We start from the raw sequence: 27,443 nt of genomic DNA, 5'->3' as shown, positions 1-27,443 counted from the left end.
CAACTGAGGACATGAAGCACACAGCGAGAGCATGTTACCTAGATTGTCCCAACCCTGTCCCGGTACTTCCAGAATCTAGATGCCATCATTCTGAAAGAGCGTAGTGACTAAGTCACCGTTGTATCTGCCACTACACATGAGCAGCCAGGACTTTGTTGTTCACTCTCTCCCATTCCAAGTGGGTCCTGTGATCGCATGGTGTGGTCTATAGTGTTCTCTCTGCAGTGTGTGGCTATACCTCACCAGAACCTTATCCTGGGTACAGAATAGCCTCATGCTTGGCACACACACTGTCTCAAATTTGCCATGGCTCATCAACAATGATTTACCATGATGGATTCTTCACACCCAAGACACCTTTGACTGTGAAGAGCCGATCACCCTCTGTGTATGTCTGCTGTGTTCATTTTCCGTATTTGATAAGCTACATTTTCAAACACTGCAGAGTCAACAGTTCTGGGAGTATTTGTACAATACTTAAAAACAATATGGATTTAACAAAGGGAAGTTTCTTAACATTTAAACACAGATTTTAAAAGCAAACACTCCTAGGCATTTATCTGAAATGATACTTCTAAAAAGTCAGATTGCCATGAATGTTTAAAAGGCCTGTAAAGCATACAAAAACGGCATGCCCGGAAAGACCAGAAAGCTCTAAGCACAGAGTACCGGCATGAAGTGTGAGGACCTGAAGCTGTTCGTGTACCATCTTTGTTCATACCCTTTGTAAAGTTTTGGCTTTAAATTTGTGTGTATGTGTGAGTGTGTGTGTGTGTGTGTGTGTGTGTGTGTGTGTGTGTGTCTGTGTGTGTGTGTGTGTCTGTGTGTGTGTCTGTGTGTGTGTGTGTGTCTGTGTGTCTGTGTGTGTGTGTGTGTCTGTGTCTTTGTGTGTGTGTGTGTGTGCTTTCAGTTAACCCTGAAGCTGCCTTCCTAAAGCCTCAGAAACACATGTTGAACAGCTGAGGCCACCATCTCTGGTTATCGTCTAAACCCCCTTGGACATCAGATCCATGGCTCAGCTCACAGTAATCCTGAGCTTCCAGTCCTTTGGTCCAGTCCAGTGCTGTAACTAAACCCTTAAAGTCTCCTCCTCTCGGGAGAGTTTCCCTTTGGAAACTGGATATCTTTCCCAGAGATGATAAATTTTAAGTTTTGTATATCTGCCAGTCCCCGGCCTATTGTTCTGTCATTTTGATGCATGGGGCTTGTCTGTTAGCGTTATTAAAAACTTATGTGTCTCCTATTATTATTTTATTCTAATTAGATAGGCCATTTGGAGGTTTCGTCTCCTAGGAGATGCAATTGTGCCTGTGTAATTAGCTCTCTTCTTTAGGACAGCTGGCTAATTCATCACCTTAGAGTACAGGGTTAGGTTCTCAGCCCACCTGTTTATTTTTATGTGGCCATAGGCACTAAGTGGGTTTTTCTAATACTCAATCTCTGTGTCTGATCTTTTCCATGTGCACAGAGAGAAAGTACACCCTGCCACTGTTCCTTATTTTTGTTAATAAAATGAGTATAGTTAAATAGGATTCCCCTTTTTGAGACAGGATCTTGTGTATCTCAGGTTGGCCCCCAAACACATTTTGTAGCTGAGGATAATCTTAAACTCCTGATTCTCCTGTTGCTACCTCCCAGGGCCTGGAATAAGCAGCATGTGCCACACCTGTTTTGTGCAGACTTGGAGATCAAATGCAAAGCCCTCTGCATGCGAGGGCAGCTACTCTGCCAACTGAGCCACATTCTCACCCAGCCCCAAGTCTAAACACGAGCATGCCACTTGGACAATGATTGCCGTAACCTATATTCTCCCTCCATCTTTGCTATTTATAGAAAATGATTTATGATTTACATAAGACTTGTCTTCAAATTACTTGAAATTAGTTTACTTGTCTTACGCTGTGGCACTTGATGAATCAGCTATATTTGGTTCATTATTTTGTAAATACCACTGGCTTCCATCTGTGTAAGTTCTACATCCACAGACCTAACAAACTGCTGCCTGAAACACTCCACAGAAAACTGCATCTGTACTGAAGAAGTACAAATTTCTCCCTTGTCATGATCTCCTTACACAGTGTGCTCTAGCAACTACGTGGGTAACATTCACCTTGTACTTGATGTAAGTAGCTTAGAAAAGATCTAAGGTACGTGGGTATGAGTTATAGACAAGTAATAGATGTGAGCAGATATAGATTTTGGTGTCCAACAGAGACATCAAAATAAAGGTGATGGTTCAGTGGATAAAAATTGTTTGCCATGTAGTTATAAGGACCTGAGTTTCACTCTCCAGAACCTACATAAAAGCTGGATGAACAGGACACGTATCTAATCTCATGGAGATGGGAGGCAGAGATGGGAGGATTCCCATGCAGGCCAGCTAACCTGCCATATGTGGTAGGAAAACAATGAGGAGAGGACTGTCTCAAAGTAAAAGGCAAAAACTCACACCCAAGGCTGTCCCCGGACCTCCATACACATGCCTTGGTATGCAGGTACCTGAACACCACAGTCACACACACACACACACACGCACACACACACACGCAAATAATAAATCAAGTAAAGGTGCCAGTCCTGAAGAGACAGGACTGTTCTAGAACCATCCAGGATACATCACCATAGCATAACTGAGGAAAGCTGGCTGAAGACCATGTGGCAAGGATTCTAATTTCTGGACTCCTAAGCAATGTCCTTATTTTCAAAGCACAAAAACAAATCTTTAGTTTTTAAAAGTGTCAATGTTAGAAGGGGTGTCTGTAGCTTATGAAATCATACTGTAAGGAAAATAGAGCCCTCTAAGCAAGATAAGAGCATGTAACCTTCACACACTATTATCAGGCCCTGTCGAGATATAGCATGGTTCATAAGCTTCAGAGTGTGTATGCCGGAAACCAACTATTCTGGATGCTTAAGTACGTGTGGCTGCCTGGGAGCCTCTTCATAGCTAGTTTGGATAATGAACACTCAGGGGTGGGAGAGGGAACCTGTGTGAATGTTCCAGCCCTGCAAGTGAGAGCTGACCAGGGAATGGAGAGAAGGACTTGATTTGCTCATACTTATTTTGTAAAGGACCAGAGCTTCATCTCTTTCTTGAAACCAATGACATCAAACATATTCTTCGAGTATATATACCAAACATAGTTCTAAATGTTGATCATAGAGTGGCACATCGACATATGCCTAAATATTTTCATGTTTAAAATGTATGGTATATATGTTACAGTTTCCATTTTGGAAATCACAATCCCAAAATGATTTCCTTTTGGACTGGAGTGAGGGATGAAATGTTCTTGTAGTTGCTTAAAAGATCTTTGACTTGAACCCCTAAAGTTGTGGTATAGAAGTGAGGTAGAGCAGCCTGTTTTAGTAGAGAATGGCTTCATTTGTGGGATTGTGTTGTGGCTTCAAAGCCAGAGTTTTTAGTCTTAAATGACCTACAGAATATAGATTCTGACATGAGCTCCCCACATGCTCCAGTGATCCTTCACAAGGGGTTGATTAAAGAAACAGGCAAGAATGCATCGACGAGGGGCCTAAGGAGGTCATCAAGTAGCCACTCACTGTGTATGACCTTGACCTTGCTTTCTGTTCTTCCTCGCAGTGATCCCCAAGGTCACCAAGCACCTGCTCTCAAACCCTGTGTTCACCTGCATCGTCCTGGCTGCCTGCATGGAGATTGCTGTGGTGGCCGGCTTTGCTGCCTTCCTGGGCAAGTACCTGGAACAGCAGTTTAACCTCACCACTTCCTCTGCCAACCAGCTGCTTGGTAAGTGAGTCTCACTCCCTTCCTGCCATACCAACATGCTCAAAGAATACATAGAGCTCGAAAATATGCAGGACTGTGCTGAGCCAATAGCCATGGTATACGTGTATCCTTTCTACACAAGGAATTTCAGAGTGATATTTTCACAACTATTAAAAAGCTACTGTAGAGCTAGTGAGATGGCTCAGCAGGGAGAGCATCTGTTGCTTCAGGCTGATGACCTACGCTCGATACCCAGAGCCCATGGCTGGAAGAGAGAATCTACTCCAAAAGTTGCCCTCTGACCACATGGGTACCATGACCCATGACCTACACAGGCAGAATAATACTTCTGAAAAAGCACACACACACATTATAAGAAAGAACAAAGGTATATAATGTATATGTAGGAAGCATTGTGAGAGGCCAGGAAGTTGTTTGGCTAACATGAATAGGAAATTTCGAAGCATATATGAGGGAAGAGAGCAATCGAAGTCCATCTTAAAAGATTAGCAGATTTTTTTATTAGATGATTAGAGTGATCTTAGCAGCATAAAACCAACACTTCACAAATACAAAGCTGAAAAGATATATCCATGTGCTGGAGAGATTGCTCAGTGGGTAAAGCTTGCTCTACAAGTATCATAACTTTTCTTGATCCCAGGAACCCATGTGAAGAAGACAGCCAGCTCCACAAAGCTGCCCTTTGGTCTCAAAATACACTATGTCACTCCCCCACATATACATATACATATACATATACATTTATTTTTAAAAAAATAAAGTTAAGAAGGCAGCCCATGCTAGTGACCTTGCCCATAGTGGACATAACTAATAAATAGATCACAGAATTTTTCCCAATGTGAGGCAAGGCTTTACAGTTCTTCTCACCAGGCATATACTTCTAATCATCTGAAGTTGAGTGAAGAAAACCAATCTGCCCTCAGGAGAAGCAACATTGCCAAGGTGGGATAGACAGTATGTTCACAGAGTGTATCTTAGACTGCTTTTCATGTGGAGAGAATTTATTCTTCACTCTTCACATGACCAATAGGCTACATAGTTGAGTTGATCATCTCAGAACTTGACTAGGAGTGGTGAAGTTGAGGAGGATGGAAGTATCCACCGTGATGAGTTCTGATCTCACCTTGCTAGGAATGATACAGAATTGATGATGTCCTGCATTCCATTGAGGGCTAAAGAGGGGACAGTGGTTAATAGTATAGAAAGTTAGAACACTAAAGATGAAAGTAGATTTCTAAGTTGTGAAACAGAAGGGAATTACAGAAGAGAGGGTACATAAGTGGACAGCTCTTGATAGAGAGATCTGCTCTCTTAAAGGGCAGAGGAAGGTCATGTGATTAAGGCTGCTGTGTGCAACATATAGCCAGGTGGCAGAGATGGCTCCATCCCTAGATTTCATCTTCTTTGTCAACTGGGAAGAATAGGAGAGTGTTCTTATCTTACCCTTTAACATCTCCTGGGGTAAGGCTGAAGAGATGCCTCTATAATTAATAGCATGAGTTATTCTTACAGAGGGCCTGGGTTGGATGCCCACATAGTGGTCCATATTCATCCAAAGCTCTAGTTCTAAGGGATCCCACACCCTCTTCTGACCTGCAGGCATCTGGAATGCACACGGTGGTTGCACACATATACATTCAGGCAAAGCATGCACACCTAAAATAAAAATAATAAATCTTTGAAAAGATAGTTTAATTAATAAAGCCCCTGCTGGCTGAGTACAGGGATATGAGCCTGGGTACCACCCCCTACTTAAAAGCCTGGCAAGGCAGGGCATGTCTATAACCTCATGACTGAGGGAAGAAGAGACAAGCAGATCCCTGGAGTTCACTAGGTAGCCGTTCTAAACAACTGGTAAGCTCTTGGATTCAATGAGCTACTACATTTCAAAAAATAAGGTAGAGGGGCTGGAAAGATGGCTCCATGGTTAACAGCACCGGCTGCTCTTTGAGAGGACCTAGGTTAAATTCCCAGTACTTACATGGTAGCTCACAACTGCCGATAAGTCAGGTTTCAGGGGATTCAGTACTCTCTTCTGGCCTGTGGGCATCAGGCATACACATGGTGCATAAGCATACATGCAGGGAGAATGACCACATACATAAAATAAAATAAAAGTTTAAGATAAAGTGGAGATCTATGAGTAAAGGTACCAGCACCTATACACCTATACACCCATGTCCACCTGTGCATGTACACAAACGAATATGTCTGTACACACACAAACATACACCGATTGGGGGGGACAGTATATGTATATAGAGAGATTCCCCATTGCTTCACAAAAGGACCAAAGGATGCTGACCAGCATGGGTGATGAGGGACATGCACATTGAAACCTAGAGGGGGCGCTGTGACACACTGTCCAGATGATAGTGCTGAGTGCTGGGGAGGATGAGGAGCAACCAGAACCCACACTGCAGTGGGAATGCACAGGGGAGCCTCTGCTTCAGGCAGTTTCTGCAGCACCCATTAAAGCTCAGCATATGCCTGTGCTGTGATCCATCAGTTCCGTTTCTGGGCACTTATCCAGCAGAATCGAGTGTTTAGGTCCACTCATTTACATATGCATATATAACAACATTCGGAGCAGCTTTATGCATAATTATCTCAAACTGGAACTAGCCCAAATGTCTGTCTGCAGCAGAATGGGTAAATAAACTATAGACTGTTCATTCTATACCACGTAGCTCGGGAAAGGACGAATTCTCACACAGCCTTCCATGGGAATGTGTATGAGCTGAAAGATGTCACACACATAAGAATGTATTTATGGGACTTAAAAAAAGAAAGGATGAATTGCCAATTAAAGTAAAAGAAGCCAGAGCCACAGTTGTCCTTGAAGGTTACAACTACAGAGAGGTACCCAGGAGCCTCCCAGGCAGCAGCAAGTGTGTGTGTGTGTGTGTGTGTGTGTGTGTGTGTGTGTGTGTGTTATGTGCATGTGTATGCAGGTACACATTTCGCACATGTGCATGTGGAGGCCAGAGGTCAACAGTGGGTGTCTTCTTCAGTCCCTCTCTACCTAAGTTTTGGATGCAAAGTCTTCTTCACACTTAAGCAGCTGGCCAGCATGCTGCTGGGCTCAACCTGGCTGCCTACAACCCAGCTCCGGGATTCCAGATGTGTGCCCTTATTCCTGGCTCTTATGAAAGTGCCAAGGATCAAGCATTTCCAAGCCCCAAAGTATCTGGCATTGTTCTAAGCTTGACCTGAGTGCTGGTTATGGAGGTGTCTGCACATCCAGTTTTCCAAATTGGAAAGTTCACCAAGGTGGTCTCTGTGTGTTTCACAGGATATAATTATCATAGTTTAAAAAAGAAATTTAAACCCTGACCATCATGACAACATACCACAGTTTTCTCTCGCTGGAAACTGCTGGGGAATACAAGCTTCTCCCCTCCCCAACTAATCATTCTTACCATCCACTTTTTGGTTAAGTCTTAGTAAAATGTAATCAGCTTTTCAATGCCTGCAGGACAGAGGAGAAAAAACACCTCCCCCTGTAATAGAAGCTATAGCTTTTGTTGTCTCAAGAATCTGGGAGTTAGACCTCCAGCACCCCAGGGTTTGTCTCTCAACTCCTGGTTTCCCTGCTGCTGCATCTTCCATTTTGATTGTTCTTGCACAGTTGCATCTCGAGGACCAGGTCCTATTTTAAAAGAAATGCCTAAGTTTTCTATCGACAAACAAATCAATAGTCTGCGGGGCAGAAGGTCAGAAAAACAATCCTGCTGCCTAGCATCTGCTTGTTTCCCAGTGATTCCTACATGCTGGAGCACTTAACAAGGTGGAAAAAAAGGGGGCGGGGCTTCCCCATATATTCTCCAGGCAGGCTAGCATCAGGTATTCCCTGTCCCTATATCTAGCCTGTGGCATAGATCCAGTCAGTGTGTACTGGGCAGAGAGCACTGCAGGAGAAGCTGGCAGGCTACACTAGGGGAGGCTGATGTAGGGAGATGCTCTCAGAATAGCTCCTGCATGCACTTATCCCAATCTATGCATTCAAGGCTATAGGCCACCCACAAAGTCTTCATCAGATGGGTCAGAGTTCAGAGAAGAGCAGTGTAGACAGTCCAGGAACTGATGACATTGATTTATGAGTGCAGATTAAAAGAGCTCAGTCTGCATAAGTTAATCTAATAAGGATGAAGTTTTGGTCCTGGGAAGTCCTGACAATAGCCATGGAGTGTTAAGGACATGTACACACATCAAGGAAGAAGAGAGAGAAAAGCTAATAGGGACTGGAAGAAAAGGTGCTGAAATCCTGTTGTTGCCATGGTTACCACCATCACCAGGTGACACCCCCACTGTCTCAACTAGAAAATGAAACAAAGCCCAGGGTGCTCTCTGGGAGTGGGCATGTTGTCGCCAAGGCTTATTCACACAGATCCCATGTGTGTACAGATTCATTCATTCTCAAAGGCGTGCCTGAATGCCATCCACTGCTGTGTTAGGTCCTGGGGATTGGGCTCGACTGAATGGGACCTGAAGGGCGCTCCCTACTTCTGGAAACTTCATGCTGATAGAGGATGAGAGCAAGAAACAAGATGGATAAAAATAAACACGGCAGCTTTGGATGGCAGGGAGAGCCATGGAAGCAGGAATACCAATGGGGGTAACTGTTTCCGAGACCAGAGCTCCTCAAGTCTAGCTGCATAACCTACCATGGGCATCCCTGTCTCTTCCTTCCAGGTGTGTGCTTACAGTGGGGCCACCACCTGCCCAGGTTTACCTGGCTTCTGAGATTCCAACCCTGGTCCTCTCACTTGAGTTTCATCCACTGATCTATCTCTCCTGATCTTATGTCCCACCAGCCGAGGGAAAAAACGGACAAGACTGTCCTAGGAATAGAACCAATGCATATGCAAAGGCTCTGGCACCCTGGGCTCCCAGACTCATCTAGGGAGAGAAAGTAGGAAAACTGGATGCTGGGGTTGGCCAGTGAGAGGGGCTGTGGATGGAAGCACACAGAACAAGGTCATGGTCTCCATATTCATACCAAAGGCTGGAAAACTAAGCCCTGATGTCTGAAGCAACCAGTGACACACAGGTCTTGGTCTGTTTTAAGTATAGTCAGGGTAATGTCTTGGCAAGCTAAGCCTTCCTGATTATATTTTCTTACCCTAATATGAAAAATTAATTTGCATTCCCTCAGCAGTTACCAGCTGGTTGATGTAGTCGATTGACCTGGGGGTCGGTTGATTGGCAGGAAGGAGGCTGAGTAGACTGGAAAATTAGCCATGCATAATCTACACCATAGATAAATGGCACTCGGTAATTTAAAGCTGAGTCGTAGTTGAAATGAATCAGAACAGAGCCACAGCAAACAGGAGATTGGAACAGCAGGGTCCTTTGGTTTCCTGACAATGTCCTGGGTCTTTGGGGATCCTAGGAACAGGCTTCGGGCCTGCTGCCTTGGAGATAGCTCTGTGTATGAGAAAGAGAGAGAGAGAGAGAGAGAGAGAGAGAGAGAGAGAGAGAGAGAGAGAGAGAGAGAGAGAGAGAGAGAGAGAGAGAGAGAGAGGAGAGAGAGAAAGAGAGAGAGAGAGAGAGAGAGAGAGAGAGATTGTATACTCACCAATTATTCACCAAGTGCTGCAGAACACAGTGATTTGATTGACACTGCTTCCCGAGGCATAACAGGCCTGGCTAAATGATGTCTGCCACAAACTTGTGAGCGTTCAACCTTTGGGTTAAACAGTCCTGGAGCCTACCATGAGCCTTTCTTGCCTCATGAGACAAAGGAAAATTCTCAGATAGTGTGCGTATGCAGGAAAATTCTCAGATAATGTGTGTGTGTGTTTGCACGAGAGCGTGCTATCACATGTGTAAGTATGTATAGGTCTTCAAGTGTATGAATAGGGGGTGAATCCATGTGTGCTCATATGCCTAAGCCTGTCTGTTGCTGGTGTGTGGTCACGTGTATAAGCATCATGGTAATGCCATGTCCTCCTCAGTTTCTCTCCACTTAATCTTTGAGGCAGCATCTCTTGCTGAGCTCAGAACTTTCCAGTTTTTACTAGTCTATCCAAATAGCTTACCCCCAGGATTCCACCTCTGCCTCCCGAGTGCTGAGGTTACAGGTGGGCCACCAGGCCTGCTTGGCATTCATGTGGGTTCTGGGGACATGGCTTCCAGTCATCATGCTTGTCTCTTTACCTACTGAATCATCTCCTCCACCAAAAACTCTTGAGTTGATCTTAAGTCCCCTTTCCAGGCCTCTTTGGAAATGCACAGAGATAGTCAAGTGCCAGGGGGCTTGAGGACCTGAATTCCACAGCCAGAACCCAAATAAAACAATCAAACAGAAAAGCTAAAGAGAGGTGGCGTCTCAAAGATAGGTGCCTAAGAAATGTTACCCCAGGATATCCTCTGGCTTCTGCATAACACAGGCACATATATATATGCACATACATACATTCACACACACACACACATGCACACACACACACACATGCAGTTCACAGAGAAGTTGAATCTGGTGGGATATGCCTTGAATCCTAACATGGGTAACTGAAGTAGAAGGATTGCTACGTGTTTCAGGCTAGCCTGGTCTACAGAATAACACCAAAACACCAAAAAGGAAGCAGGGGTGCAGGGGGGAAGAAGTAAAGAAAGGAATACTAATGCAGAGACCATATCATCACTCCCTAATATTTAATCTCCTGGATTGCACCTCTTAGTCCCCAGCCTTCTGGGTGCATCTCTTGGTTGGCTGCCCATTAGCTGTGTCCAGGTATCCTCTCAGATGGCACCAGGTGTGTTATGCCAGATGCGAACACTTTGGCTCACAAAACTGTCTCCCTTTGTTATCCGAGAGTTCTCTGGAAACAGATGTAAGAGCCTCCATGAAGACTTTAGTGTCACATGAAGACACGGGGCCCGCTGATACCCACCCAGCCCCTCTCTCGCTATTCACACTCCACTATTCTGCTTCCTCAGGGATGACGGCAATCCCCTGTGCCTGCCTGGGCATCTTTCTGGGTGGCCTTTTGGTGAAGAAGCTGAGTCTGTCTGCTCTGGGGGCCATTAGGATGGCCATGTTGGTCAACCTGGTGTCCACAGCCTGCTACGTCTCCTTCCTCTTCCTGGGCTGCGACACAGGCCCTGTGGCCGGGGTCACTGTTCGCTATGGAAACAAGTAAGTACTTAAAGTTCTAACTTGACCCTGCCCAGGGACCTCTGGGCCACCTTCACTGTGGTTTCATAGAGAAAGCTCTGCCCTGCCCAGATCCACCTGGACTCTCAACCATAGTCTAAGAGAGCCGACTTGGTCTTGAGTGGTCCAGAGCAGAGGAGCCCAGAGACCTTGGCTTCTTACTTGCAGTTGGAAGATTCAGCCTGTCCTCTGGACGTTGAGCTCTTCCGCTCTGCAACAAGACAACCCAGAGTACGGAGCGGCCATTCATTCTCCAGTCCGCTTGCTCTTTCTGACATCTGACTTCAGGAATGATGTGAATAAAAATGAGGAGAATAAAAATAAATGCCATTTCAAAAGTCTGCTCAAAAGACAAGACAGAATCAACTTCAATAATTCCTACATGAGTCAGAAGCTCCTATCCAGCTCACAAGGTCATTACTGGGTCAGGCCCATGGTGAGCATCTTTAAGTGGTAGGGGAAGAGAAGGATTAAAACACATCGGGAGGGAAGACAAAAGGAGCAGGAACCAACCTGTTGCTATGGGATCTCTTTTCTTAAGCCCTGGTTATTCTCCTGGGACCATGGACCAGAGCATCTATCGTGATTACTATTCAAATAAGTTATGGGATTATATTATCTCTATGTCCACTGTCTCCTTTCCTCATGGGACTCTTTGTGGGTTTTTTTTTTGTTTGTTTGTTTGTTTGTTTGATTGTTTGGTTTTTGGTTTTGTTTTTGTTTTTTCGAGACAGGGTTTCTCTGTGTAGCCCTGGCTGTCCTGAAACTCACTCTGTAGACCAGGCAAGCCTCTAACTCAGAAATCCACCTGGCTCTGCCTCCCAAGTGCTGGGATTAAAGGCAAGTGCCACCACTGCCCAGACCACCCTGAGCTTAAGAGTGTGGCCCAGAACATGCTGCATCATGGCTGCCCTGCATGTTACACACCCAGACTCCACCTCCAGGTGGACCACTAGTTACTTCCTTCTCCTGGGGCTGCAGACTGGGCTCCCCCTATGTGCCTCTTCCCCAGTTTGTGCACTCTTGGTAGCTGTATCTTTGTGATGCAGAGGCAAGCACAAAACACCCTAGCATATATGTCTCTGAATATTGAACCAGTCAGAGGCTTACAGCAAGGGTGGGCATCCTGTATGCAGGAGAGGAAGAAACAAACTGAAGGGGTGGGATGTCCAGCAACGCAGGAGTAGTTGTGGATAAGGGGAACTGAATGACCCTAAGCTGAGTCCCAGCTGCCTTCAGCTCAAAGGGGACATGGTTACAAAAGGCAAAAAGAACCGTCCTTCTTGCTTTGGGAGGAGCCCAGAAACCACAAAGCCAGCCAGCTAACCAGCCCAGTACTGTTTCAAGGGGTACAGACTGGGCTCTCAGCAGTGGCCCTGAACAGATACTTACAGGTCAGCCAGGAATAAGATGGAGGGAAGAGAAGAAAATGGCTAGGTAAGCACCCTGAACAAGGGTACCACGAGGCCCACCAGGGCCGTGTTGTCACCAGTGTTAGCCCCGCTTCTAACGAGTCCCCTTCACCCTTCTTTTCCAGCTCAGCACGTGGCTCAGCCCTTGACCCCTACTCTCCATGCAACAACAACTGTGAATGCCAGACAGATTCCTTCACGCCAGTGTGTGGAGCCGATGGCATCACCTACCTGTCAGCCTGCTTCGCTGGATGCAATAGCACGGTAATTGAAAACCTTGGGATGCAGGGGAGAAGGTAGGCTCTAGGAAGCCACAGATGCTCACCTATGTTAAGGCCCACAGTGGCCAGTACCATCTTTTTGCCTTGCTGCAGCTGTTCCTTTGCCTAGACCCATCAGGAGGGACAAGGCAGTCCCTCAGGCCTTTGCTGAGTCAAATGGGCCTCTAAGACCCTTGATGGAGCAACTGAATGTAAAAATCAAAGGCGACTATGTGTATGCAGCAGCTGGAAAGGTGGCTGTGGCATGAGATTCTCACAAAAGGTGGCAGGAAATAAGACTGTGCATGATACTGAGTAACCCACCATGGAATTCTGGAGAAATGGGAAAGCCAGGAAAAGCCAGAGACTGACTATACCTTAGCCCCATCCCCGCCCAGGTCCCTTTGCCTCTTTCTTCCCAGTTAAGTGTCTTCTACCCACTTCTCTCTTCCCAGAGTGTCTTTTGTTTTTCTCCTCCTCCTCAGCATGAATTTTTCATTTGACCACCAGCCAGCTGTCTTCCCCTGCTCTGTGTAAACATCTGGTGCCAAGTGACTCCCTCAGCAGCCCGGTTGCTGCCACCTCGCGGGTGCCTCTGCACCTTTTCTTTGTCTGTATCATACTGCCACTGTGGCTCTGTGGCCTCCTTCTCTTGATGAGACCAGTCCAGTCATCACCTAGCTAGCCTTCCAGGACAACCCTCTTCTGCTGTCTTCCACACTACAGCCGGAAGGATTTCCATGACACTACAAATGACCAGCTCACATGCCCTCCTGGAGGGCGCTGAGCCTGGTCCATGTCCATCCTCAACTCTCATCTTTTACGTTTATGTCTACTTTTACTTTAGGTGCCTTTTCAGCCTTCTCTCTGCAGTTTTCTTCCTGTATTTCTCTTTCAGTTGGACAACTCTTTTTGACCCCTCAATACTCTATTCCAATGCCTGCTACTCTTAAGTGATCCCTTATTTCTCCCATCGGAGTTCTTGACTTTGAATCTTCAGGTACCTGTTCCTTCCTGGATGTATTTGTCTCTTTCACAGTAGCAATCTTCTGGAAGTGTCTGTCTTTGATCTTTGGGGTTTCTTCAACTAGGGACACTATTGCCTCAGACGTACTTCATAATTTCTCACACAATGCGCAGGTGGGAAGGAGAAGTTAACAGCCATGGGGGCTGCTTTCAGGGAAGTAATTCAGTCATTTATTTCCTCCCGGCCCTGCCTCCTGCATCTTAAAGAGCAGCAGTTCCCCGAAAGAAAAAGAAATGAATCATTTGTTTTCATTTTCAAAGATTTCATTTTTGCTTGCTTTTAAGATTTAGATTCCTGGCCAGTTATTAACATTTTCTATAAAGGAAATAAATCACCACAGATTGGGGGCTGGGAGGACTTGATTTCATAAAGTAGATGATGAAGCAATTTCTTTATGGGAGTAGAAGTAAATATTAAAAGGGGGTTGGGACCTGGAGGATGGTTCAAATAAAAAACGCAAGCTATTATTTCTCCTAAGGACAACTTCATTGACATTTTAATAATCCAGGAAGTTTCAGACATTGTCTTGTGATGAAAACCTAAGAGACCCAAAGAAGCCTTGTCCTGAGAGCCATGAGGCCTTTCCTCTAGGGGCAGACTGACCGAACCCTGCGGCATCTGCATTTTCTCCGCTCTTGCATAGATAAGAGGTCTGTTGAGTCTCTCCAAGTCCATTTGTTTACTTGAAGTGGCTGAAGCTGAAGAGCTAGAGGGTCCCACTCTAAGACAGAAGGCTGAGGCTGACCTGGGACATGGTACTCACTCCCCAGACACCTGCTCTTCATTCTAACTTGGAGCCGCACCTTGCCTACCGGGGTAGTCATGGGGTTCCACTCTTTCCCCACTGAGGCACTTCTTCCAGCTGCCATAAGTAAGACATGGAGATAAGAGTCCTGTTTGTAGTAAATGGGGTCCTTGCAATAGTTGAACCAAACCAAAGCAAACCAAACCAAACACCACCACCACCACCAACAACAACAACAACAACAACTGCTGCAGACTTCGCAGTAACTCGAGGCTGAGAGACTGTGTCAGGTCAGGTAATGGGCCCTTCCGGCTTCATTCCTGGCATTTAAGAGCTTGGCCTGGAATCAGAAGGAACCTTGGGATGACATCCAAAAAGAGCAGAAGGCAATTTGAGTCTTTAGACTCTCTGCAGTATTTTGAAGAAACGCCAAACAATGGCTTACATTCCTGGTGTAGGACTCCCTTCCCCTTCCCATTACCTTTCTCTCCTTTTAGCTTTTTTCCCTTCTGGTCTCCGGGTACTCAGTACAACTCTTGTCCACATAAAAGGGCCCCCTTGTCTCTCCCATTTTCCATGGCTTATTTCCCTGTCCCTAGAGAGCTGGCTGACTCCATGTGGGCTCAGCCCTTCCCAAGAGCCCTTCCCATGAGTTTCCTGGGCTCTCTGCCCTGTCTGGGCTCTTCCATAGGACCCTATGTCAGCTCACATGCATCACATAGTAGAGTGTAGTGGGATTCTGGGACCCTCTAAGCCAAACCCAGAATCTTTCTTTGCACTCTGCCACTCATTTTCAGGGTGCCCACCTTTTTTCTACACAAAACTGTCTTCCTTCATGCACGCTACCCACACATAATACATTGAGCCTTCATGTCTGCCCTAGCTGCCTTACCAGCCTCAATCTCTCTTGTCATCCCAGTCTCATAACCAGCCACTTGTTAAGTTAAACTCTCCCAACAGCCAAGCTCTCCTTTGCCCCTGGAGCTTTGTACATGCCATTCCTTTTATATAGAATAGTCCCCTGTGTATGTGAGTCCCATCTTGTCTACCCACCAGGGCTCAGCCTTTCTTTACCCTTTCCCTGCCTCCTACAGAGCTATCTCCTACCTCAGAACCTGGCAACAGTCAGAGCCCATTTGTTCCAATGGCTCATTTACTTAGGTATCTCTGTCCCTCACCAGGGACAGAAATGAGGCTGTGTTGTAGACCTTTGCCCCCACAGAGCCAGATCAAGTTCTAGGTAAAGCTTCAGACTTCCTAAATGTCCCTGGGTGATCCCATGCAACCCCAATCAGGTGACTACATAGGGTAACACTCCTGGGCAGCAGTTGGCAAGCAGGTAGACCAGATGGTTCTAACTTCAAGGTACATTCTTATCCTCTTCAGGTTTCTCTCTCTGTCTCTGTCTAGATAGATAGATAGATAGATAGATAGATAGATAGATAGATAGATAGATAGACATATATCAGGGCCCATGAAAAGTCTATCCCAGACCTGCATTAGATGCAAACAAATCAACCAATCAGATCATTGAGATGCTAATGAAACACAGTAAGCATCAGGTCCCCCAAACTTTATTTTCTTTAGTGTCTCAGTTGGGGTTTTATGTTTGTTTTAATTTTCTTCTTTCATTTCTCAAGAGATAACAGTGGAAGTTCCTGGTCCTAATTCACTGTTGTGTTTCTAAATCCTGTCATTGCCTGTGGTGAGGGGGGATGACAAAAAGATGGAGTTAATTTTATCAGCCTCCTTTGGTATGAATATATTGCTCAGATTGTTTGCATACCTTTCACTTTCAAAAGTAATTATTCAAGCAGAAAGCATGTGTGTATTATGCCAGAAGTTATGTCCATCTGATGGACTGAATAATTGACTCAAGAGAAAAACAGCTTTTATTAGCCACCGGTAGGTTAAAAGTCAACGCAAGCCAAACACAGCAGTTTGTAAGGTGTAAATGACAGATGGCTGATCTACCCCCATCCAGGCCACACAATATTTACCAAGTGCTGCTTGAGCAAAGCATCCAGTGTGTTCTCAGCAAGGAGAAGGATTCTATCCTGGGGCTTGAGGAGACCTGCTGATTCCTCCTTGCAGGCTTCAATACAGCTACATTTTAGTATCCCTGAGGACTTCCACAATGAAAGGTCTGAGATTCTTCCTTATTTTTAAGGAATTTTTATGGGATTTTTTTTAAAAGCCTCTCAAGTGTTCTTAGTATGTGAACAGGATTGGAAACCATTGTGGTAATAGACTATTTTTACACCTTGACCTTGAGGATGTTTTGAGGTAGACAATTCTTTCTCCTTAGGAGCTGTCCTGTGTACCATAGGATGTTTAGCCACATTCTTGAGCTTTATCCACACAGCCTTCAACTTTATCTGACAATCATAGATGTCCTCAGCCATAGCCAGGTGTCCCTGGGGAACATTACAACTCTAGAAGGGGATACTACAGCCCTAGAAAGGACAAGGAATGTTCTGAGATCTCCAGCCTCTAGGCTGCTGCTGAGCTAATGCCCTCTCTCCCGCACAAGTCAGCCAGAGGGTTGGAAGTGCCCTGTCAGCCTGTGTAGCCCAAGCTGCTGATGCATGCTAATTATGCATGCACACTCTAAGGACGAATGTCTCATGGCCAAGCCATATTAAATCAAGCATTTAGCTCGGAGGTTTTGTATGTGATTCTAGATTTAGGCCTCTGTGAGAATGCTGGAAGATAACCAGTGGGTGTTGAACAGCCAAGGCGTTGCTTGTCCTTCGTTATTCTCTATGTGCCCACAGTCCTCAGCATCAGCTGCTCTCACACTTTAGCCACTCTTTCTTCTGTGTATATTTCCCTGTGTGATCCCACAGTCTTAAGTTGAATAAAGCCTCTTCTATAGCATGGACAGATCCCCAACACTGACTTAACAATCTGTGCTTATCCAAGTAATGGCTTGTTAGAGAGACCTTGGGAACACTCCAATAAAGCCCTGCTGGAGTTTGACCCAGCTGTGACACGGTGCTACATCCCAGGCCCTGTGCTAGGCATCTCGGAGGGAGAGATGAATTAGATCCAGGGCCTGTGCTTGCCATAAAATCTACTATGGTGTTATCTAGATGATTGTACAAGAAAGTATCAAAAAGCAAAATTCAGTCCATACATGTGCACATACATGTGCACATACTAACACACATACATATACACACATAGCTGGATGACTATATAAGCAGATGCCCACATCTAGAGATGACTACCTCTGACTAGGAATTTAGACAATAGTTTTTATTAATTTCTTCCAGACTTTCTATATATTTTATCCCCAAGTGATCACACGTTGTTTTGCCAATAAGGAAAAAACCTTTATTTTTAAACTCCAATATTAAAAGGAGGTTAGATAGAAATATATTTAAATATAAGGAAGCAGCTAGGTAGACCAGTTAGTGTCCTTGTGATGTTATACTTCCTAGGGTAGAAATTAGCTCTGTGTGAGACTGGATAGGAGGAGGGAGTGGGCATTATTCCAGGGCAGGCTGTGGCTCTAAGACTGTGCAACCGTTTGCCTGGTGGGGAAGCCTGGAAAGACATTCCTGCACATGTGGGGAACACTGAGGATGTGCATCATCAAGAAGATGCTTTCCTAACTTGCACAAAGCTTGGGTATATAGTAAAAATATTTTTAAATATCAATCATTAAAGTGTTTAGATGTTTGAACCAGTGTGGTAGGATTTGACATCTCGTGACAGAACACAGGAGGGAGAGACACAGAGTCTGGGGTCCCCTTGACCTGTGGTCGCATCCTCCCCTTTAATGTTGTCCTCTATGTCCCACGTATGATGGTAGGTCCGGAGTAGGTCATCCTGGTCCCCAAAGAGCAGGCCCTAGCAGGAGGACCCCCGCCTCTGCTGCTCCATGTGACAGATAGAGTAGATGGGGTCTTACTTTCTCCTTGGCACCTTGTCTCCTGGCCTTCATCTTTCAGTTGCTGACCTTACAAGCAAAGCAGAGGAGAGAGTGTCTTTCTTCCTGCCGTTTTTCAGATATCTCTGCTGAGTCTGGCGGGAGGTCACTAGGGTTATTCATAATGAGGAACAAGGTCTTTGCCTGGAAATACCAGCTTGGGTTTTGTTCCTGGTGTCCTAATAATGAAGCATAAAGGACCGGTGACATGACCCTCAATACACTGGGACATTTCTCAGAGTGACAGCATCTTCCCCTGCCTGGATTCCTTCACCATTCACTGAAGCTCTACACACACCCGTCTGCTGCTTGTTACTGCACTTTTTTTTTTTTTTGTAGTTGACACTATACCACCTCATCATTACTTAAAATAGTAATAATTAAGCCATTAATTTGAAAAAATGAAGATCTCTCAGGCAGAATCTGGAGAGAACTTGGCTTATGATGACACTCACACAGAAAAAAAAAAATCCCTCCTGGACCAGAAACGAGGGAACAGTCACATCTTCCGTGTATCTTAATGCTTCCAGAGGAACGAGGCTGGCCTCGCGCCTCTCACATTTCACTGCAGCATTTTTTTTTTACCTCCAATGGCATCATCCCTCCCACACCACGCCCTTACAAAAGTAATCTGTCTACTTGGGAATCTATATCTTTGGTCCTATTCATAAGAAATGACCCATCAGTACTGAGTGATGGGAGGAAGAAAACAGGAGCAACTTCATTTGCCAAGATTTGTGAAACATGCCTGATGAGTGTCTTGTTCTTGTAGAATGAGCTGTCAAAATAGCATGCTCGCCATTTCCTTCATCAGAAATGCACACACACACACACACACACACACACACACACACACACACACACATCCAAGACCCAGGGAATAATTGTTCTGCATTTATCGTCTCCAGCTTTTATTGTGATTATTTGTCCCTGCCTTGCATATGATAGAAACATTTCTCAATTGAAGTCAGTGGTAGTGTGTGGAATCACAATGTAGCTTGAAGACACAGGCTAGTTTACACTCATTGATTTCTGCTTTTGTCTTTTGAGGTTTTTTTTTTTTGTTTTTTTTTTTGTCTTTATTTTTTTTTTTAATGGTATGGAGTATTTTGACTCTTAAAATAGATAATATACTTACAAGTTTTAAAGTCACCATGTAGAAAGACATACCATGAGACCTCAGCCCTCCTCCTCTGTCCTCCCTCCCCCCACACCTTAGCCTCCCAGTAGATGATGTCACTGCTGCAGGCAAGCAGCTGAGTGTCCCTTATCTGACATGCCAATATGGTAATCGATGGTTTAGGGTTCTTACAGGTGTTATGATCTTTGCATACATCTCATAGGATATTAGTAAAATTTGATCAAGAGAAATGCTTCATGGGCCGGGGAGATGATACAATGAGTAGGAGCACTGACTGTGTAAGCATAGGGACCTGAATTTTAATACCCAGAGCACATGGCAGAACAGGGAAGCATGGCAGGTGCCTGTAACCCTATCGCTACAGCAGGCAGAGACAGCTGAACCACTGATGTTCACTGACCCACTGGGCTAGCAAAAGCAGTGAGGTTTACGTTTAGTAAGATTCTCTATTCAAGGTATTCAGGACATCTGATGCTCTCTTCTGACTTCTACATGCACATGCATGGACACATGTACTCGTAGCCTCTCTCTCTCTCTGTCTCTCTCTCTCTGTTTCTCTCTGTCTCTCTATGTCTCTCTCTGTCTCTGTCTCTCTGTCTCTCTGTCTCTCTCTCTCTCTCTCTCTCTCTCTCTCCCCCCTCACACACACACACACCCATGCACACATACACAAACACAAACACATTATATCTACAGGGGGCTCAGAGGGTCTTGGAGATGCTGAAATCACTGCATCTTGGTTGTGGCATGTTCCATGAAGCCATGCGAGTGGTATGATTCATGTCAGTGCTCAGAACACTTTGGATTTTGGCATTCTGTATTTCACACTTTCACACACTCTTACAGATGTTCCATGTACCTCTAAGACCCTACTTTGTTCCTGTGATTTAGATTTTTATGTAAGGGTTTATGTTGGACCTTGTTTAGTCATACAAAAAAAGGAACATTTTTGCAGCTGTAACCTCTTCCATCAGGTTGACCTAATAGAGTCTGTTAAAGTGAAAATAGTTAAATATTCAGATAGCCATCCATTCTTGAAAGCTACAGTTAGTTCATGTTACTCATCTGTCACTTTGGACCTGGGCAGGCCTATCTGCTAGGTAAGTTCTTGTGAAATTTGCAAGCCAGTTCCCTTCTGTCATCTTGTTCAACAGGCTTGTCAAGCCTTCTCTGTAAGTACAGTAGCCCCCTCATTATCCACATGGAGGATGGCCAGGTATTGTAATGACAGGAAAACTAGATACTGGTACCTCACATTGTGACAGCAGACAGAGAATTTAATTCTCTGGGGACAACAGGGACTACATTTCTTCCCAGAGAAATCTTACAATGTGAAGACAATGCCTTGAAAAGGAGGTTTAAAACCCAACTCCTATTGGGCAAAAGAGCTTACATTTTGTAATCCAGTACTTGGAAAGAGAAAACTACATAGTAAATTTGAGGCTAGCATGGGACATTTGAAAGAAAGACACAGGGAAGGAAGGAAAGAGAAAGGGAAGGAAGGAGGGAGGGAGGGAGGAAGAAAGAAGTCAGTCCCTAGCCAGGTTGGGAATCTCAAATGAACTGGAAATCTAGTATACTTTCTTTCCTTCTTTTTATTTTGTTTATTTTTATTAGATGTTTTCTTTACTTACATTGCAAATTTTATCCTCTCTGAAAACCCCCATCCCACCTCTCCCTGCTCACTAACCCACCCACTCCCACTTCCCTGTCTTGGTATTCACCTACACTAGGGCATCAAGCCTTCATGAGACCAAGGGCTTCTCCTCTCATTGATGTCCCACAAGGACATCCTCTGTTACATAAGACTGGAACCATGGGTCCCTTAACGTGTACTCTTTGGTTGGTGGTTTAGACCCTAGGAGCTCTGAGGGTACTACTTGGTTCATATTGTTGTTCCTCCTAGGAGGCTGCAAAACCCTTCAGCTCCTTGGGTTCTTTCTCTAGTTCTTCCATTGGGGACTTTGTGCTCAGTCCAATAGATGACTGTGAGTTTCCACTTCTGTATTAGTCAGACACTGGCAGAGTCTCTCAGAAGACAGCTATATCAGGCTCCTGTTAGCAAGCACTTGTTGGCATTCACAATAGTGTCTGGGTTTGGTAACTGTATATGGTATTTTGTTCCTCCTTCTAAGAAGGACCAAAGTATCCACACTGTGGTCTTCCTTATAGAACTTCATGTGGTCTGTGAATTGTGTCTTGGGTATTCCAAACTTCTGGGCTAATATCCACTTAGCAGTGAGTGTATACCATGTGTGTTCTTTTGTGATTGGGTTACCTCACTCAGGATGATATTTTCTAGTTCCATCCATTTGCCTAAGAATTTCATGAGTTCCTTGTTTTTAATAGCTGAATATATTCCATTGTGTAAATGTACCACATTTTTTATCCCTCTGTTGAGGGACATCTGGGTTCTTTCCATCTTCTGGCTATTATAAATAAGGCTGCTATTGAACATAGTGGAGCATGTGTCCTTATTACATGGTGGAGCATCTTCTGAGTATATGCCCAGGAGTGGTATGGCTGCGTCCTCAAGTAGTACTATGTCCAGTTTTCTGAGGAACCACCAGACTCATTTCCAGAGTGGTTGTACCAGCTTGCAATCCCACCAGCAATGAAGGAGTGTTTCACTTTCTCCACATCCTCACCAGCATCTGCTCTCACCTGAATTTTTGATCTTAGCCATTCTGATTGGTGTGAGGTGGAATCTCAGGGTTGTTTTGATTTGCATTTCCCTGATGACTAAGGATGTTGAACATTTCTTTAGGTGCTTCTCAGGCATTGGGTATTCCTCAATTGAGAATTCTTTGTTTAGAAACAGAAACTAAACAGAGACATAGTGAAACTAACAGAAGTTATGAATCTAGTATACTTTCTTAGTAATTAACCATACAAGACCTACCAGAGAAAGTTCTAGAGTGCATACCTATCATTCAGTCCATAGGATGTTCCAGAAGCATCTGCAGTTTGCACAGGCTACAGGATGGGAGTACGTGCATCTGGCTTCCTTTATTAGACTAACATGAACTGTTTTCTCATACTTGGCCTTTCTCTCTTCTCAAACATCCTACTGTTCAGAACCCCATGGATTTGGAGGGTTCCTACTAAGTTCTCTAGTAATACTAGCTGTAGGCACATCCCCAGCTTCCGATCTTTAAGATGATAGGATAAAGCCCCACTGGTAAAAATCATCTGCCTCAAGTATGCATCCTTGGAAAGGTGAAGCCAGATGTGCCTACCTGCAATTCCTCATGCCACATTTGAGCCTTAGTGAAGAGTCTCCTAGCAGTCCTATGTACCTACAATCTTCCTAGGTTCTTTAGCACCAGATCTCTTGTCTTCTGCCACCTAACCATAAATGAGCTTGCACTCTCAAGATGGACATCCCAGATTCACTGCCAGAAAGCCTACAGGGATGTCTCATACCAGGAGACCACCCACTGTTTCTTCCTCAAGTCCAACTAGTTCATCAAATAGAAAAGCATACCCCATCTGTTCTTGCCCTGATGACCTGGGTTTCTATCCTCTTCTCCTTCTGAACCCTTTCACATTGATCCGGTTGATTCTGGTATAGATTCTTTGGAATCCATCCATTCCTGCTTTCCATCTTTAGTGGCAGTAAGAGATCACCTCATTGGTCTTGTGCTCATCTCCAGCATCCCTTTCTGTGTACACCCTGTGCCTGCCTCACCCATTCTATTCAGGGTACTATGGTAAAATGCCATAGACAGAGTAACTTATAAGCTATGATCATTTCTTTCATATAGTTCTGAAAGCCCAGAAGTCCAGGATCAAGACACTGGCAGATTCACTGCACAGTGAAGTCCACTATCTGGTTCCCAAATGGTGTCTGTTCCTTGCATCCTTGTGTATTTGAAGAGATATGGCAGCTCTCTGGGGTATCATTTAAAAAAATACTCATTCATGTGGGTTCTGTCTTCATGACTTCATCACCCAACCTACCCAATGACTCCATCTTCCTCCTCAGTGGTTAGATTTGAACAGACAAATTTAGAGAGGACACACATATTCACATCCATCCTTGGCCAGATCTTCTTGTTCCCCACCTGTGCCCTAGCTCTATGCCCTGCCTGTCTCTATTCCCCCTTGCCTTAGAGACAACTATCAGCACCTGACAGCACTACTACCTTGCTCTGCTCATAGAATGTCAGCTGGATAGATGGTTAGTTTATTGGGCTCTGGCAAAGACATCACATTCATCTCATTGCTTGTTGGAGATCTTTCACTAGGACCTAGGAGTTTTCAATCCAGCTAGGCTGGTTTGCCAGTAAGCCCCAGGGATCTACCTGTTTCTGTCCACCACTGTGCTGGGATTACAAACATGGGCCACCATTCCCAGCTTTATACATTGGTGCTGAGCAATAAATCCAGGTCCCTGGGGCTGGAGATATGACTCAGGGGTTAGGAGCAATTGTTGCTCTTGAGGAAGACCCAAGTTCAGTTTCTAGCACCCAAAAGATGGTTCACAAGCATCTATAAGTCCAGTTCCAGAGGATTCAATGCTCTCTTCTAGCCTCCATGGCCATTGCATACACACAGTGTACATGTGTACATAGAGGCAAAACACTCGTACATATCCTTTAAATACATATATTTTATCCAACTCCTCATGTTTGAGCACCAAGCACTATACCAACTGAACTGTCTCCCCAGTAATGTCATATTTTTTTTTGTCAAATGTAATATAATGGGTTATAGCTTAAGTGTAGGTCCAAAATAAGGATAGACACCAAGATGACTTGATAAACCAAACAAAGGTAATTAGTCACATGGCTTACTCTCAGGGTTCAGGCTTGATCACTGAGTTACAGTACCCCTAACATATGCCCATGTGTTTCTCCAGAAGCCATGCAAGCCAGCATTCGGTTCTTGAGGCATTTAGTCACACAGTACAACAGGGACTGTTCCCCATTTATACTTGGTCATTCCAAGTCCATATGGTTATAAGGTGATAGTCACAAGCCTCCAGTCACAATTGTCTTCCCACCCAAACCAAGTGTTCAAAGAGAACGAGGAGAGCAGCTGGATCTAGGGCAGGGTTTAGACCCTTCTAGGATATGGAAGGCATGAAGACTTAGGTAATTCATTTAAAACATGTTCTGAGTGTCTATTGAGTGCCAAAACGTGTCTAGTACAAATGAGCATATCTTAAGTAACAAAACTATAGTGGCCTCTCTTCGTTAGCCTTAGAGTCAGGAGGAAAAGAGTTTGATGTGAGGGTGAGTGGTGTCAAAATTATCACCTGAATCCTAGGGAGTTGGTCATAATAACTCACGCTAAGAGTGGGAAGTATCATCTGGACTGGGCAGAGAAACAGCCCATCCATGCATTTGGAAGAGGAGGGGCTCAATACAGAAACTGGAATAGGAGAGAGTAGAAGGGGCAAAGCTCTGGAAGAAGTGAAATGATAGAGAGGAGATGAACTGGCTCTGTGGTGAGTTAGGATTGATTGCCAAATCCAAGAAGCTGTATCCATAAACTGTATCCCTGAGCTTACTCTGATGCAGGACCAGAAGAAAGGAGTACGTAGGGAGAAACCTGAGGAACTAGGTTACAAGGTAACATGGCTGCTCTGCTAGTCAGCAGCCTAGTGGAGTACCAGGGAAAGCCAGAGTCTTTGCTCCCTTGTATCCAGCCTTAGTTCCATCCAATGGCCTTCTGAGGGTGGTGCTTCTTCTTTACTTCATAGGGGAGGGGACGTGACTGTCTCTGTGCCTTTTGTGGTTCCTAGCTGGGATGGATTGCCTCTAACAAATGACTTAGTAACAAGAACAAAGAGCGGTATCCACACGGTGTGCCTTGGGATACCTGGGAGGTACCCGGGGAAAGGAGTGAATCACACAGAGGCTTTGAATCCAGACTTAAACAGAAAGGGGTGTGGGAAGTGACCAGGGAAAGCATGGGCAACAAAGGATTTGTTCTGTGGATCTGGGTTGATTAGAACATTCTCCATCACCCCTTCTTCCTAGGATAGAAAGGAGGCACCTCTACAGATGGAGATGTCTGGGCCAGCAATGGTATGTGCCTGTAGTCTCTTAGTGACTACGGCTGTAAGATCATTTGAGCCCAGGAGTCTGAAACCAGGCTGAGCAACAAAGCCAGACTTCATGTCTCATTAAGTACAAATACAAGATCATATGACAGGACCTTGCATACATAATTTCCATACCTGTGGCTTCAGTGGACTGCTGATGATTGGGGGAATTGTATCTGTACCAAATCTGTACAGAAATTGTTATATCATATTCCCTAAGCAGTGAATGCAATATAATGACTGTATCCATTGTGCTGACAATATTAGATATAAAGTCATCTAGAGATGATTTTATGTATATAGAAGGAAGTGGATAGATTCTATACTATTTTTTTTTTAATCAGAGACTTAGGTATCTGCAGATTCTGGTATCTGTATGGTATCCTGGTATCCAGTATCTTTGGATATGAAGGAACCACTGACTATAAAATTTCTGTTTAAAAATTGCTAACTTCTGTGGTGTCCCACCTTCTCTTGTGTCTCTAAATGTCTTCAAATGACCTGCTCAAACTAGTCCTTGTGCCAAGGAAGCATATTTTGGGGTAGTGTGTGCTGATCTCCTGTGACTCCTGGCTTCTATATCATTGCTGTATTTCTTTCCTACCTAGCTCTCACCCACGCTAGAGAGGGAACTCCGTGAGCATAGAGTAGCCTTAGAAGGAAAACTGTGTGAAGTATGCAAGCTCAGCTTGACATCACAGCATGCTGTGTGACAGGAAGGGAGAGATCCATGAGTATCCAAGAGGACTATGGACTAGAGATGAAGTTGAAGTGGTCATGAACAGGTAGAAAAATGTGGCGTAGGAATGGAAGAAAGTCCAACCTGTAGCAATGTTAGCATGGGAAAGGGGGGATGATGCCAAGAAAGATGGACAAGGTGTAGCTAGAAAGAAAAGGAAAACCCAAAGAAACAAAAAGAATGGAACCATGGGTAAGAGGGAACAACAGAGCTGCCGTGAGAGGAGCATGGGTGGTGGGCTAGGGATGTGGATGCCAATGGGGAAGTTCATGAGATAACTGACTCATACTAGTAGAAGCCAGTCAGAATGAGTGGAGGATGGGGCCAGTAAGGAGCTGTGGTCACTGAGCATCAGCAGCTGGAGAAGCTTGCCTGTGACCTCTGGTCATGCCACATACGCTTCTCTTGGTAGATACTGGGATTGCCTGGTGAGCTCTGGCTGGAGAGAAGCCCTGCTTCCTGGTCAAGGCAGAGGCCAATCTGGCCACCTGTGCATCCTAAAACTGTCTTCTATATCTCCTCTAGTGTGCTTCCTCATTATGCAAGGAAATGTCTAAGAAAGTGTTCCGGGATGTTCCTGACTGACAGGTCCCATTTTCTCTGTAGGGCAGGTGTTGGTCAGGGCTCAGAAGGTCCACAGGAGGAAAAGGGGAGCTCCTCATCTGGAGGGCTGGTAAAAGGATGTGGTGTCTATGGTAGGTCCCATGGAAAAGCCAGGTAAAGTTTCTAGGTGTAGGTTAAGGGGTGGTAGACAGGTGTCAGGCCTCAGCATCTGGAAATTGACATAAACACCCAGGTATATAGCAGGACCATTTACATAGATACCCATGCTAGGCACATTGTTTAGAAGATGTACAGCCAGCAGATACCATCTATTCCAAACAACCATGCAGGGAGGCCCTAGTCCTTCCAGGGTTTTGACACCACTGAAGCTATCTCATATGGAACAAGAGACCCCTCATCTGGACTATAATCTGTGGTGAAAGAAAGGGAGAGCAGGGGTGGTGGGGAGAGGAGAGGAACAAGTGCGAAGGGAGGACGTAAGAGAAGAAACATAGGCTTTATAGGGAGTTTGCCTGACCCTCAGGAGTGTTTACCTGCTAGGCATGCACTCAGAAAGCCAATCAGCTCTAGAGAGGAAAGCAATGAATCATTTATGATTGTTTTCGCTTTGTATTCATTAAAGGCCTCTACAC

At 44.9% G+C, this 27,443-nt stretch overlaps 1 protein-coding gene across 2 annotated transcripts in view; it reads left to right on the top strand.

The window, feature by feature from the left end:
• Slco3a1 (solute carrier organic anion transporter family member 3A1) overlaps window positions 1–27,443 on the top strand; it is a 279,766-nt gene that overhangs the window by 223,463 nt on the left and 28,860 nt on the right. For both annotated transcript variants that reach the window (XM_031386999.1, XM_031386998.1), the window contains exons 5-7: window positions 3,605–3,769; window positions 10,715–10,913; window positions 12,469–12,607. In XM_031386999.1, the coding sequence (XP_031242859.1) occupies window positions 3,605–3,769; window positions 10,715–10,913; window positions 12,469–12,607 (503 nt within the window). The remainder of the gene's footprint in view (window positions 1–3,604; window positions 3,770–10,714; window positions 10,914–12,468; window positions 12,608–27,443) is intronic.

The sequence above is a fragment of the Mastomys coucha genome, unplaced genomic scaffold (assembly GCF_008632895.1).
Source record: "Mastomys coucha isolate ucsf_1 unplaced genomic scaffold, UCSF_Mcou_1 pScaffold21, whole genome shotgun sequence".
NCBI lineage: Eukaryota > Metazoa > Chordata > Mammalia > Rodentia > Muridae > Mastomys > Mastomys coucha.
This window is presented reverse-complemented; position numbering and strand designations above follow the sequence as displayed.